This window comes from Halyomorpha halys, unplaced genomic scaffold, assembly GCF_000696795.3.
Source record: "Halyomorpha halys isolate HHAL.00 unplaced genomic scaffold, Hhal_1.1 Scaffold832.1, whole genome shotgun sequence".
In the NCBI taxonomy this organism is placed as follows: domain Eukaryota; kingdom Metazoa; phylum Arthropoda; class Insecta; order Hemiptera; family Pentatomidae; genus Halyomorpha; species Halyomorpha halys.
The window spans coordinates 239035-254551 of record NW_027113014.1 but is presented as its reverse complement, the minus strand read 5'-3'; the positions used below and the strand labels follow the sequence as shown (position 1 = coordinate 254551).

Here is a 15517-nt window from a genome sequence, read left to right as displayed (position 1 = left end):
GTAGGGAGTATGCCGAGGGAATACAAGGTGATTGTGGGATGTGACCTGCTAGGGATGGTGGGTGCTTGGGTCCAATCAGATTCTTTAAACATCAAATTCAATTTTTTTACTTTCCTTATAATCTAAGTAAGGAAACTATTGTAATCGGATAATGTTTCTGATGTTCAGTTCAAAGGAATCTATCTATTTTAGAGCCCCTGAGTCCAAAAAAAAAATTCCCCATTGGTTTGTGTGTATGTGTCATGATTGTCTCTTCAACAGGTGTGCTGATTTTGTTTTTATTTTTTTGTTGTGTATATTTCTCCCACCTTCCCCCCCTCCTGATAGCTGTGACCTGAAATGACACTCTGTGTGCAATTGCTGAAAAACGTGTTATACACTAGTGCACAAAAGGCTTTAACGATTTTGATGAAACTTAATTAAAGGCCTTTAATGATGAAGAATGTTATGATGGAAAGAAAACTTCTTTAATGTTCATAACTAAAAAATATATATTTTATGGTACAGTATGTTTTGTTCATCAGTTTTAGACCCTCCTGAGTTCAGAAAACGCATTTTCATTTTGACATTTGAAAGGAAATTTAATTCTCTACAAAAAAATGAAAAAAAAGTTTAAATCAGACCAGTGTTAATAATTTAAAACTCGTCTTTATTTTGTTGTATTTAAAATACAAGATGAAAAATACAATATATTCTGTGTACTTAGTATTTTATCTCCTAAAATAAAATTTAAAAAACTGAATTTTGAAATACTGCCAACTCTTCATAATAATTCTTCATTTAATTCAAACTCTCTATCATAATTAGAATACCTTTGTTGTGTATGAGCCTGCTTTTTTTTTTTAAAAAGAAACGCAATAGCTTTTATGTGAAGTTGTGGATTTGGTGAACGACTCAGCCAAAAGCTGCATCTGAAGCATTTCGGCACCTCCTTTTGAGCAAGAATGTATTAGGTTAGGTTCTTTTTAAGCTGTGCTCTTAGTTGGTGGCGTATTTGACGGAGTTCGCTAATATACTCTTCCATCGTCCAAGCCAATTATAAAGTTGTCCAAATATGTAAAATGGCAGCTCTGTTCCTGGAGAACTTTGTTGATAAATCTTTGGAAAATCCTGTAAATTATTCTATTATTTTATGCTAGTCTTCAATTCAATAAAAACTATACTTTCTTAATAGAGAACACACCTTAAGAAAAAGTAATTTTTTTTTTTCCTCAATTTAAGTCAGACTTACTTAAATATATAAAAAAATATTTACTTTGTTTGACTGGACCGAAACCGTCAAGGTAGGTAATTTCATTCTGGTACTATTTTGTATTTTATTTGTTCTTTAGATATACAATATAAAGAAATATAATTGATAAAAATGGAATTCTCATTTCTTTTAGGAGAAGCATGATGGCCCTAACTTCATTGACGATGCCGATAAGGCCTATATCATCCTCCTTAATGTATTTCAGTATCTATCAACTAAGGACCTCCTGTCAGCTGCACAGGTTTGCAAAGTGTGGAATCTTGTTGGGTCAGACAATAGGTTTAAGAAGAAAATAAATTTGAATAACTGTCTAGTAAATGACAGTAATCTGATAGTACAAATTCTTAAGAAGTATGGGACTGAAAAATTAGATTTGAGAGGGGTAAGCTTCTTCAAGGTACAGAGAGGTACTGCCAGGCATGAATTGAACTTTAGAATACTTCATTACCTGTGTTTTCGAGATTACTGGTTTAGATTCTGCAAATTACTAACTCAAGTCACCACCCTGACTGAGGTAATTATGGAGGAATGTCCTCCAGAAGCCGTTACGCTGTTAGCTGAAGGACTTCCACAACTTAAATCACTTTCTGCATATTCCATTAGTGAAGGAAATGCCAGGATACAAAAATATATTGGTGATTTCCTTAATGTCAACTTTCTCAAAAATATGAAAGACCTTCTAACATTGAGATTAGAGAGCATCGGTTCAAAAACATTAATTTTTTGTCGATCGAATGCTGACAATATAGAACTTAATCTCATGACATTAACTATCACAAGAGCAATCAACTTATCATGCATCGAACATATTCTACCCTCGACATTAGTATCACTAACATTGGGGGATTGTCACTCTTTGTCATCTTGTTTTTGCAAGGTTGTCTTGCCAAACCTTGTGAACTTAAAGAGGTTGAGGCTTGAGACCTGTCATAATCCCAACATAACAATTATGTTAGTAGAACAAGTATCTGAATTGCCCAGTTTATCTGAGTTAGAACTCGTTGATTTTGAATTTTCAATAGAGTTTCCTAATGTGTTAGCAAAGTGCACCAATATAAAATCACTACTTATAATGCCAAGAATTGGCACTTTTAGACCACTCCTAATTGGTAATAAAGTAATTTTAACTGGGGTGTCAAAGTTGAAATATTCCTTGCAAGTGTTTGTTTGGGCAGGAACTGATCCAGTGATTTCAACTGAAAATCAAAGCAAGTTAGAAATCGGTCCAAACCAGCCCAATGTTATGGTGTTTGGACATGGTGATAAAATTGCTTATTACATTCAAAATGGTGCTACTAAAGTGAAAATGTTCACTTCATTTGACAAAATTCAATCAAAATTATGGCCAGATTTGAAATTTAAAATTGTACTAGCGGATTCATCTTCTAAATGGAAACTTTCACTCCAGAATATTAGGATATGAACTAATAGTATTGATGGTAACAATAACATTTAAAATAACAGTTACTTTGATGGTACAACTATTTATGTGATTAAACCTTGTTTTCTGTTACACTAACTTTCATTTATTTTCAAACCTATTATTTTTTGAAGTATTTTTATTCTCATTTAGCTTTGTAAAATGTTTTATTTTATTATGATTTCTACAAAATTATGAAACATTTGTAAAACTATTAGAAAAAAAATATTTAAAAAGAGGCCTTCTTGTTTTTTACTACAATGCTATTTGAAATTAAAATCTGTAATAAGTACATATGCATGCCTGAATGCCTTCAAAGTTCAGTTTTTCGAATAAAAATTCAGAAACCTCATTAAGGAGTGCATTAATTTTGTATTTACATATTTTTTATTACTTTTCATATTTATATCTATGTTCAGAGAACTTGATATTTTTATTACAATTTAAAAAAATAAAATAAAATAAACTTTGTAAGTACATACATACAATTATCGAAAAGTTAAAATAACTTCCAGTAATGAAAGTTAACCATCAGCAATTACGTTGTACACCGATACTCCTAACATACTTAAATTTTTATTTTGTTTTAATAGTTACTGTTTGTTTTCATTACATAGTTATATTTTAAAAATTTAATAAGGAAAAAAGTTTTAATTCCAGCAGATTCTTCAAATACAAATTAAATTTGGCTAAAGAAAGTCTGATTTAAAAAATGTACGTAAATACCTTGCATGTTTAGTGTAAATACCTTGCATGTTTAGTGCAAAGAGCTGGTAAGGAAAAAAGCCAGTTATTTCACCCCAATTTTTGATAACTTTAATGAAAACTATGTATAATTACTAGTCAAAATTGATGAGTCTCCCAAGTATAGGTAGGGGGAATAAAAAATGGTGGCTGTTTCAAAACATTAAAAAAAATTAATTTTTCGTTCAGAGCTCTATATCTTTAAAATTACAAACAATACTAGAAAACCTATGAGGACATTATTTGAAGCAGAGTAAATTTGCTGAAACATTAGCCCTATTAGAGCTATTTACGTTCAATAGTTCTTTTTGACTAGCTTTTTAAAAAGCTATATTTATAAACATGTACTGAAAGATTAGTAGTTAGTATATTTATTATGAGAAATCCATATCTCAGGAACTAAGTAATGTAGGAACTATGCCTACTAATATTCAAATTAAAGCTTGTTTAATGGACTATAAAGTAGTTTATGACCTTTACCTTCGTAGGAATAGTAGTTTACACGATATTTGCTTAAATAAATTGATTTATAGTTGTTCAGACAATAAGTTTGATTTATGAAAAACTTTATTTCAGAAACCAAAAAACGTGCAGATGTTAGTCAGCACTTAAATTAAAGCTAGTTAAATTTACCATAAAATAGTATATAACCTTTATCTTTGTATGAGTTGTAGTTTTTATGATATTTGACAAAATAAATTTACAAAACGTTAATTTCTAGTTGTTTGGATAAAATGTTTGATTTTTGAGAAATATGTACGTCTAGAACCATAAGACGTAGATATTTCTGTCAGTACTCGTAGTAAAGGAAATTTAATTTACTAGAAAGTAGTTTATGAAACATATTTTCGTAGGGATAGTAGTTTATAAGATATTCGCATATAAATAAAAATTTGTCCGAACAACTATAAATCAATTTATTTTAGTAAATATCATGAAAACTGCTACTCCTGTGAAGATAAACTTCTTCAACTACTTTATATCCCATTAAACTAGCTTTAACTCGAGTGTTAACAGAAATCTATACGTCAATGGTTTTTGAGATATGGATTTCTCAAAATAAATTCATTAACTACTGATCTTTCAATCGCTCCTCTTAAAACCTGTACCTTCAAACGCTCTCTGGCTCCCTGGATTAACTCAGAAATAAGAAACTTAATGAGAAAACGAGATACTGCCAGAAGACGCTTCAGACGCACCCGAAGTTCAGAGCACTATTCCATCTTTAAGTCTCTCTGAAACCTTACCCAAACATTAGAGTTACATTATACGCTAGAGATGATCCGTCCCAGGACAGTGCAGATGATGGAATGGTTAGACGCACCACGTTATACCCACCGGGTACCAACCTATGCCCACCATGGGATATTTGGGACCTTCATCTTGCCGTAGACAGACAAAGGATCGGGAGGGCTCCAGGACTAGATAGCATAGATGCTGCAATTCTCAAGAACAGTGCTCCTTATATTGAGGAAGAGTTGTTGGATATATTCAACGAGTGTTTGGATAAGGGGTACTTTCCAAACAAGTGGAGGATTGCAGACTTGAGACTGCTCTACAAGGGAGGTAGTAAGGATAAAGAAATGCCTAAATCCTATCGACCAATATGCCTCCTCCCAGTAGCTAGTAAGGTTCTGGAGCACATGATCGTCCACAGCCTTAGACCAGTCCTAAGTGCTCCAAGTCATCCATGGCAGTTTGGCTCGACCCGTGGCAGAGGAACTACGGATGCACTGCTGAGAGTGCGTAGGGCGGAGAAATATGTCTTATTGATCATGTTTGACATCTCATCCGCCTTCGACAGCGTTTGGTGGCCCCGTGTACTCCAGTGGTTGCACCCCTAGTAATCTATACTCCCTCATAGGTAGTTACCTCAATAACAGGAGTGTCAGGATCAGGGGTAACTACTACGAGGTCAAGAGAAAAATCAAAAGAGGATGTCCCCAGGGTTCGGTCCTCGGAACAGCTCTGTGGAAGCTGGTATTTGATGAGTTGCATGGGGAACTGGAGGACAAGGGGTTCCTTGCCACGGCCTACGTCGACGACCTGGCAGTCATCGTGGCCAAGAACAATAGATCCAGACTAAAGAGAGAAGCGGAGAGGTGTGCCAGTCTCGTAGGAGAGTGGTACGTGAGGAGGAAGTTGAGTATGGCAGCAGCCAAGACTCAGGCCATACTCATAAAAGGCTCCACGGACAGGGCTCAATCTATCACCCTGGATATCCAAGGAGAGAGGGTTAGACCGGGTGAGGAGGTGACATATCTTGGTGTGAAAATAAGAAGAAGATTCGATGCCACTTCTCACCTAGTGTATCTAAAGAACAGGGTGACACTGTCACTCAATGGATTAAGTAGGATAGAGGGTGCATTTTGGGGCCTCAGGTACCCTACAACGATGACTATATATAAAGGTGTGATCTTGGATATTCTGAGGTACGCATCCCCTGCCTGGAGCTGAAACCTCACGCAGACACAGAAGAGAAGACTGGCCACCATACAGAGATTGGCTCTGCTGAGGGTCACAAAGACATACAGAATGGTGTCACATGAGGCGGTGCAGGTGCTGGCCGCAGCGATGCCCCTGGACCTCATCCTCAGGGAGGATGTCCTTAAATATGAAGTAAAGAGGCAGGGACTAGAAGCGCTACCGGATGAGCTCCAAGAGAGGATCGGTGAGACTCCAAACTTGTGGAAGAAAATACTGCGGGGGGACTCAATATAGAAGTGGAATGGACGGTGGGTAGCAAGCCAAAAGGGCGGTACTTTGAAAAAATTCTTCCCAACCGTCCCTTCCAGACTGAAGGCTAAATGGGTCATTCCAGACTATTAGGTCTCACAGATCCTAACAGGAAACGGGGGGTTTCGGGGAAAGATTGCAGAGCTTTGGAAAGAGCATCGTGCCCCACGTGCGGAGTTCCTGAAACAGCAGAACACGTAATAGTGGATTGCTCCGCCATGGAAGGACACCGAGCCAGACTGTTGAGAAAGACCGGTATTTTCGCCCTCGCCGAGTCGGACTTTCCCTGTTTGATGGAAGAAGAGAATTATCCCTTCTTCAGGGAGTTCATTTAAGGATGGAAGGAGGTGGTGAGCCTAACACATTTCACAATGGGAAGGACTTGACCGCTCAACATCGGCGAGCCACCAGAAGAAGATGAAGCTGACCCAGACTGAGACCAGCCTGGTAACTGCAGCAGGCATCCAGACAGATTGGGCGGACCATTCCATCATCTGCACTGTCCTGGGACGGATCATCCCTAGTGTATGTATAGTCTATATACATCTTGGCAGCCTCCTCCAAGGTGGTTGCCTGGGCACCTCTCACTCTAATAGCCGCCATCACTTGTAACGACTTAACCTTTCCCAGTGCCACCCTGTACGGGATACTCCAGGGATTTTCTGATTCCTCTACAATAAATTGGTCCCAGGAGTGACTGTAGACAGAAACTATCTTTGGAAGATCGTAACTAAGCTGGGAATCCCCGGAAGTTGGTAAGATTGACAAAAACATTTACAAACGATCCTAAATGCAGAGTCCTGATACAAGGAGACATACTCTCACCAAGTTAGCACTAGAAAAATTGATTAGAAGAACATCACGCAAAAATGGTGGTGTGCATATCAGAATGAAACATAAAATCCTGACATACACAGACAACATTAGGGTCCTAGGAAGTAACCAAGATGACATTTAAAGACTAATAAGAGAAGCTGAGGAAATCGGCTTGCAAGTAAATGAAGATAAAATAAATTATATGTTTTAAGCCTAAAAATCCACACTAACAACATGGTCTGTGTGGATATCAAATCGTTTCAGAAAGTAGTTTCAAATACCTTGGCTGCATAACATCAATAAATGAGCAATGGATTGAAATGGACCTGCATATAACAAGGGTGAACCGAGCCTTCCCATGTCAAGATTATTAAAATCCTGAAAAAATATTGTGTAATCTGAAGCTAAGGGTGTACAATGTCATCACAAATCCAGCTCTCATTTGTGGCTGTGAGACCTGAGCTTCAACAGGCACCCTAGAAAGAAGAATCGAGAGGTTTGAACAGAAAGTCCTCCATACAATTACAGGAGTGATCTGGGATCAGTACCTTATCGCATGGAGTAGAAGAGAGCTAAAAGTGAACTGCTAGCAGAGACAGGCCAGTCAATAACTCATGATCTGAAGTAAGAATATTACGATGAACGGGATATGTGGCTCAAAACTGTCCATCAGGACGCCTCAACACAATAATGATGCCACTTTAGTTGGCCAAAGACCATGTGGGAAGCAAAAATCCAGATGGATAAACAGAATCAATAAAGACGTAGCAAACTAAAAAGCAGAAGCCCAAGACAGACAGGCATGGAGAAGGCTGGCTTGCGCGGCCATAGATCTACAAGGTCTTTAGGGCCAACTGAAAACAAAAATTCTAGCATTAATTGTTACTATTACTTGTAAAATAAAAGTTACCTCGTTTTATGTTATAATTACTTTGTATTTAAATTACAATGTACAATAAAAGTTACCTTCCTTCAAGTTAAAATTACTTTGTGGTTAAAATAAAAGTCACCTACCTTTAAGTTATTGCATTGTATTTAAAATAAAAGTTACCTATTCTGGAATGTATGTAATTTTTGAGTTATTTAATAGCAATTTAAAAATTTTGTTTAATATCTAAAATATTGTCCTAGTTTCTACAAATGCAAACTTTTTTTAGTGACAAATGAAGGTTTTGGCTTCAGTTTAATGTACAGAATAAACAAAAAAATTTTGTTGACCTCTCATCAATTTTTTTGAAAAACTTCCTTGTAAAAATAACTAATTTATTTTCCTACCTATAGTTGTTGGTTTTTCCATAGTCATGCTATTTAATAAAACATTTTAAATACATATCATCACTCTAAAGAATTTTTTCCTCCCTAAAACCTGTGTTGAAACAAGTTGGAGTAATATATTTATAGATGGATGCATAGTAGTAAATCAGGTCCTGGAGGTTTGAACCTACATTTTAACTGTCTTAAGATTATAAGGACAATATAAGTAACTTAATACAATGAAAACAATTGAAGAAATGTGACAGAGTTATTATGTTTATTCTGTTCAATTTAGCTGTATACTAATGATAAAGATTGATAATAAGTCCATAAGATTGGATAAAAACACTTTTATTTTTAACTAACATAATATAAAAAACAAAAAAGATATTACATTTTAAATAATTTAACTTTACAGATATTCAAAGTATGAATCAATTTAGTTTGTATAGAAATGGGTGTAGATTTAGATTAAAATAACTTCAAATATAGAAATATTATGCATATATAAAACTGATTAAAAAAAATAAATAAATTACAAGGTGTTTTACTATTTATTAGTATATAAATATTATTTTATATTTATGAAAGGAATATGGTCCGGGTGCGGTCAAAAAAACTCAAATAGTATATTCTACTATTTGAGTTTTTTTGACCGCACCCGGACCATATTCCTTTCATCTTTACACACGGTCAATCAATATCTTCCAGTATTTTATATTTAGTATTTATTATTTTTTTTTAAAATGATTTTCATTCATGTAAAAGGTGCAGAAAATGGAAAAACCTACCTTAAGAACAAAATTGTTTCAGAATTCTATTTCCCACAGGAATCAGTGATCACAATTTTGTTTTCCTCAATCTACCGAAAAGACTCGAATGCCAGTCACGATGATAAAGCCTCATAAATACATGCATCAATTATGATGGTAGATTGGGAAATTAAATTCTGAAATGATTTTTTTCAATTTTTCACACCATTTATTAGGAAATTGTCATACAACACTTAAAAAACATGCATTGAAAGCAAAACAAAACATGTATTATGTATCTACGATTGATTGAAAACAAATATAAACATAGCAAAGGATTCAATGACTGTTTTCAGGTGAGCTTGGTCCATACTTTTTTTCCCACATCTTAATGTACTCCAGCTTACTATCTTCTCTCTTGCAAAAGTAATATGGAAACCTATCCCAAGAAACAAGTAATTATATACATAATTATATTTTACAATATAACAATTTTAAAATGAATTTATGTTAATAATTTATCAAAATATCCACTATTAGATTATATATGTGAACCTACCCCTTAATAAAAAATATATTAAATATAAAAACAACCTTTTCCTCTAGAGTTGGTTAAAGTGCATTCATCAATTCGGTGATCTCCTGTCTTACTTTTCCTCTTGAGATGGCTGAAGCTAATCTATTAGTTTTTTCTCGACTGAGCTAAAACTCATTCATCAGTTCTGTCTCTCTTCCTTTCCCTCTCAACTTGGTTGAAGCTATTCTTCCAGCCCTGTCTTACTTCCTTTTCCTTTCAACAATGTTGAAGTTCTATCAGCTCTGTCCCCCTTTATTTTCCTCTTGAGTTGGATGAAGTGGATTCATAAATTCCTTGATCACCTACTGTCTTCTACTACTTCAGCCATGTCAAGAGGAAAAGGGACTTATCCTCTTGACATAGCAGAAGTTTGTCTTATCAGTTTTTTCTCCCTTCCCTTTCCTCTCAACTTGGGGGAAGCTCTTCTTTCAGCTCTGTCTTTCTTCCTTTTCCTCCCAACATTGTTAAAGTTCTACCAGCTCTGTTTCCCTTCCTTTTTCTTTCATCTTGGCTGAAGCTTATTTATCAGCTCTGTCTTCCTTCCTTTTCCTTTTGACATGGCTGAGGCTCATCTATCAGCTTTTTCTTCTTTTGTTTTTACTCTCGACTGGGCTGAAGCTCAAGCTCATCTTTCAGCTCTTTCTGATACTATTGTTTAAAATGTTTTGTATCTGGTTTATTTAGCGCTTATGAAGACCTACAACGTGGGTCAACATCAAAACTTTCAGTTACAAGTGAGCAAGTAATTTGAGTTTTGAGATTAGTCCACTCCACGAACACCTCAACTAAATTTACATTATGTTTTACGGATACAATGTATTGTGTGATTGATAACAAGACATACAAGCTGATCAGCCTGTGGAGCAATTGTGAAATAGTACCCTGAATTAATTGATAAACTATAGAAATAAATACTTACCTAAACAAAAACAATAATTCATCCAAAACCAGCAAAATATTTAACAGTTGACAAGTCAAAAAGTTCTATTTACTTCAAAATAAGAATTATGAGTATAAATTTTAATAGCTAGATTAATAAGAATTAATAGCCAGCACGAAATAAGGCTAGTGGGCATTTTTACAATGAGCTGCTGTACTTATTCCCAACACAGTATATATTGGATCAGTTTAGGCTTTTAACTGCCTGTAATTGGCAACATTGACCTTCTCTAATTACCTGGCACTTCCATTACTAGGCAAAATTGATATTGATAATATAAATTTGATTGTCATTGAGTTTTATTTAAGGTGTAAACATAAGTTGTTGTTTAAAAACGTAAAATCTTTTAAAACAATTGGTTTGAGCAATCTTCATTTTATTATGATCAACTGTGAAAAAATATGGGTAAAGGACTCCAAACCTTTTGTTAGTAAATAGTAAGTTAGATTGTAGAGCGAGAATCGGAAATTGTACAATTTTTGAGACCTGCTTTAGTTTGTGCTGGCTACTACAAATTTTTTTTTATAATGAAAAGTATATTACTGAGCTTTTTCTAAAGGATGCCAGTAGTCTAAAACCCAGTCTGGTACATGCACATTTCTCATATATGTGATACCTCTAATCGTATAAGGAACTGTAAAATAAAGAAAATCATTTTAGTGGTATTAATGCTCTCCTAGGATTTTATTTCCTTTACAAATCAATTTTTAAAAATTAAGTATATACTACTCGTCAATACTCAATTACTTTTATTTTTATTGGAGTAAAATAAATTTAAAAATTAAAATGAATATTTTTTATTTGAAATTGTTTTACTTTATTTTTAATAACTTAGCTTTCAGCAAGGCAATTAATATTTACTTAAGAGTCATTCCACACTAAAAATTAATCAGATAAAATGTATACTAAAATACAATTTCACAGTAAAAATTTTTTAGATAAAATAGAATTTTTAATTTCCATAGCCATGGCTGTTCAAGCTATAAGACTCCTGGCAGTCCTATAAAGTCAGGTGAATTTCAATCAATTAACCTTATAAAGTTATTGTAGTGAATCTCCATCTATGGATATCAAATTGTAGTAATTATCATTTTTCAAATTGAATAGTGTTTACTACTGGTGCGTTTAATTTCAGTGGATTGAGGACTATTCAGACCTCCAAATATAGGAACTATTAGAAATAAATTACCAGGTAAACATTCACAAAACTAAGCAGCATAGACCAAGCAACAGTAAAAATTTCCACACCCTGGGTCTCTCAAAACTCAGGGCTCTGGAGGAAACATCTGGAGAAGAGATGAACCACTAAAAGGAATATCTATTTCACTAGGTAAATATGCAGTATTTCAATCTAAAGTACTAGCTATAAGTAATTGTGCCAATATGCTACTAAAGGTGGGGCTGAAAGTTACAGTTTTACACTGATAGCTAAGTGGTAATTGCAGCACTAAACTATTGTACTACAAGATAAGGAGTTGTGAAAGAATGCTAACAACTTAGCTCAATAAAACTGTTGAATGGGTGCCAAGATAATCTTGCATACCAGGCCAAGAAGAAGCCAACATGTTGGTTAGGAAAAGCTATTCATATTAAGAGAGAATTCCTACTATCTCAGAGGCAGTTAGTGGCAAATGCTTAAGCTAAACCAAGAGGAGAATTGAGGCTAAAAGTGCTAAGGCAGCAGAACATAAGACAGCTTCATCCAAGCTATTTTTAAATGGACAATGTGTAAAGAGAAGCAAATGTTTGCTTCAATTGGACAGGATATCTCTTGGAGAAATTATACAAGTCACTGTAAACTGAATAAGTATGTATTCATGGTCAATCTGGCAGTGCCACCCTTAAGTAGATTCTGTCAAACGGAGGAAGAGATACCATATCATATGATGTGCAACTGCAATAGGTTTGTGGTGTTTGGAATGGATCAGATAGTTGACCGCAAGTAATAGAAACTAGTCGACCCAGCCAGCCTCTTAGGGTTCATAGTATAGTAGTGGTGCAGAGTAGGGCTTTATGGCTGCAGTGCATTATGCCAATAGAACAATAAAAAAAAGTGATGCAATAAAAGAGATAAGTATAGTACATGAGACACACTTATGAAGATGAAGAAGATTAATTGTAAATGGCTATAGAGTATTAGTGCTGAAAAAATTAAATCACTGGTATGTGTTTTTGCATAGAATTAAAAAAAATGTGAACCTATAGCACTAGAGTAGGCGGATCCTAAGATATTAATGTACCTTCCATGAGGTACCTAAATTTTATAAAATTTTTAGAGAGATTAGGAGATAAAAATCAAGTTCAGTTCTAAAAACAATGGAATTCCAACTACCAATACCAAAAGTGGACTAAAGAATTTGTATAAATTTAGTGAGTAAAGGGTTTATTGTGTTGTAAAACATATTTTTATCATGTATGTAGAGTTTTATAATCACCATTTTGGCTTAAAAACATGTGAGTTAAAGAAATGCAGTTCACATAAAAAATAAATTTTACATTGTTTTATTGCATAATGTTCCTTTTTGCATAGTTCTTCTTCAGCCTCACACAGTAGTTCCATAGCTTTTTCCTCAGGTACATTTTTATTTTCATCAAACCTAGCCCTCATGATGGTAGCTTGATATCGAAACACTGGCCTGTTCACAATAACAAGAAAAACATATATTAAATAATTTAGATATGATACATTAGATAGTAATGAGACATATATAATAAGATAAGCATTGAATGGTAATAAGTAAATATTTATTAACAAATAAATAAAAAGAGAAGGAAATTTGATAGAATATACTTAAGGAAAGGTATAAATATTAAGACTTTTAATTTTAAATATATATTTCATCTCAATGTTTTAATTTAATTTAATTGACACAATTTATTTATTTTAAAAACTACAGGAAAAAAAATACTAAGGTTGATATAAGAATCATTTTCACAACTTTTAATTAATAGTGAGGACAAGTAAATAAACTTCAAAGGAGATTATCTCCAAAACGGTCTCAGGTCAGATATGAACTACATTTTTCTTCATGAGGTCATATCTTTTTTTGTCCTGATGGTGCAGTATAGATTGGTTTGTTATTTGACTGCTGCTTCGAAGGTTCAAGTCTTTTAGAGATTGTATGATATTACTTAGAGAAGGAGGAAGGAGGGGTAAATAAGTGAATACATACCTATAGTAATACCATGATTCCAAGTTTCTTAAAATTTCCTTGTACAATTTAAGTACTCTCTGTTTTCGAGTGAGAGGAAGACTAAACGGTATGGTCACGGCCATAAAACCAAATGTTTACTTTTTCCTGAGACCTCAAACAGAAAAACATGAAAGTATAGGAAATCGTGTAAATACAATAATAAATACATGTTATGTATGGAATGTTTACTTTTTTACAAAACGTTGACAACTGCAGATGAGTTAAATTGGAATCGAATGTTTACTCAAAGAGCTAAAGAAAGTGACACTTATCGAATAATACACATATGTCATCTGGTACTATATTAAAATAAAATTACACAATTCAAAAGTGGTATCAGTTTGTTATTATTGTGTAATGATAAATTATCATGTGATCAGTTATGCTAAAATAATAGTTTATTAATTTTATTTTAATCTTTCAATAGTATTCGTCAAAGAAATAGTGATTAACTGAAATGAATGTAAATTACGAAACAAAGTTCGAGTCTGATTCTGAGGACAGTGAAGATTACGTTGAATCTATCGTGACTACGTCCGGCAAGACTTCTGAGTCTTTGCTTAGTGCTCCGACATTGTACTCAGATTCGGATGTTTCTGTGAAGGTAAGTTTGACGTTTTAGTTAAATGTTCTATCAAATATCCATCAAGACCTATTGTCAAATTTTTAACAAACATCGAAGAAAGCATTCAGTAGGATAAATTGAGCAATTTAACGAAGAAAATGGTTCCGACGTAACAATTATTTGGGCACAACACATTCAGTACTATAACAAAACTTTCAGATTCAAGATATTGACTTGGAAGGCGAAGAGGGACTGTTAACTTTAGCTCAGAATGTGGGATATTATCTATTACGTATTGGACACGTACTAGGCTGATATAAATTCATATATCGACGTTAATAAAAATGTTTATTTCGTAGTTTGCTATCGAACTTTCAATACTATCGTATTTAACTTTTTTATCAGTTCCTCAAAACATATAAATAAAGAAATATCAGATGATAAATAAAATAAAAATCGCAAGTTAATCATTAAATTGCTAGGTATGAATGTGAAGTTATACCGAGCAATTTAATGAAGTGGTTACGGAAGAGGTGCCTAGACCTGGAGAGGAGGTGACCTTAGGGGAATAACAATTTGAGAAGATTAATTTTTTGTATACCTTGGCTCATTGCTAACTCAAGAAAACGAATCTGAACAAGAGATTCGCCGTAGGATCATAGCAGAAAATCGGTGCTATTTTTCTATAACAAGGCAGTTCCGGAGTTTTCCTCTTTCCAGAACATCAAAGCTTTGTCTTTATAAGACGATAGTGCGCCCAGTCTGCTGTATGGTTGTGGGACTAGAACTATATCCCGGGCTTGTGAACAGGAACTCCTAGTCTTTGAAAGAAGAATCCTTAGACGTTTATATGGTGGTGTTCTCATCGGAGGAGAGTGGAAAAGGAGGAAAAACCACGAGCTGTACACTATGTTTGCGGAGCTCGATATAGCTCGAGTGATGAAAATTGCAAGACTGAGATGGGCAGGACACATCGTAAGGATGGGCAGTGAGGATCCACGAAGACAATTAGTGATGGAGCCGCTCCATGGTACCAGGAGAAGAGGAAGACCAAAGCTGCGATGGGCTGATGGTGTTGCTTCTGATCCAACTGTCGGGGTTGTCTCTGGTCTTAGGCGATTTCTCCAGCCTGATATCTCTTTACAGAAGGCCCACGACAAGGCGTATTCATTATAAGTTAGGATCGGCCGTGCCAGGGGATGAGCCCTGGACACTGACGCAGGTAGAGTAGGTCTAGGTGAGAGAGTCTGAGGCAGAGTAACAGTTC

The 15517-nt window shown here is 34.5% G+C and overlaps 3 protein-coding genes across 10 annotated transcripts in view; 2 read left to right on the top strand and 1 right to left on the bottom strand.

Moving 5' to 3' along the window:
- LOC106686505 (uncharacterized) overlaps positions 1-8298 on the top strand; it is a 33866-nt gene extending 25568 nt beyond the window's left edge. The window contains exon 3 of the mRNA XM_014429851.3: positions 1386-8298. Coding sequence (XP_014285337.1) covers positions 1386-2675 — 1290 coding nt within the window. The 3' untranslated portion in view covers positions 2676-8298. The remainder of the gene's footprint in view (positions 1-1385) is intronic.
- A 944-nt stretch (positions 8299-9242) lies between these two features.
- Positions 9243-14012, bottom strand: LOC106686508 (NADH dehydrogenase [ubiquinone] 1 beta subcomplex subunit 9). Of its 3 annotated transcripts, none has more exons than XM_014429858.2 (5): positions 13875-14012; positions 13665-13797; positions 12988-13127; positions 11040-11125; positions 9243-9413 (listed from the first exon to the last, which is right to left on the bottom strand). In XM_014429858.2, exons 2-5 carry the CDS (start codon positions 13766-13768, stop codon positions 9381-9383), a joined length of 363 nt encoding a protein of 120 aa, XP_014285344.1. In that variant the 5' UTR covers positions 13769-13797; positions 13875-14012; the 3' UTR covers positions 9243-9380. The 3 variants fall into 3 exon arrangements, with proteins under 3 accessions (XP_014285344.1, XP_014285341.1, XP_014285343.1); XM_014429855.2 differs by having other exon boundaries at positions 11035-11125; positions 13875-14011; XM_014429857.2 differs by having other exon boundaries at positions 11035-11125; positions 13665-13790; positions 13875-13976.
- Positions 14013-14037: 25 nt separating this feature from the next.
- Positions 14038-15517, top strand: part of LOC106686507 (uncharacterized) — an 8475-nt gene continuing 6995 nt past the window's right edge. For 4 of the 6 annotated variants that reach the window (XR_010844310.1, XM_067050657.1, XM_014429854.3 and 1 more), the window contains exon 1: positions 14038-14289. Coding sequence is in view for 4 of the 6 variants with exons in the window: in XM_067050657.1 (XP_066906758.1) it covers positions 14143-14289 (147 nt within the window). In the remaining 2 variants the exon portion in view is untranslated. The remainder of the gene's footprint in view (positions 14290-15517) is intronic. The other 2 variants (XR_010844311.1, XM_014429852.2) reach the window with 2 other exon arrangements.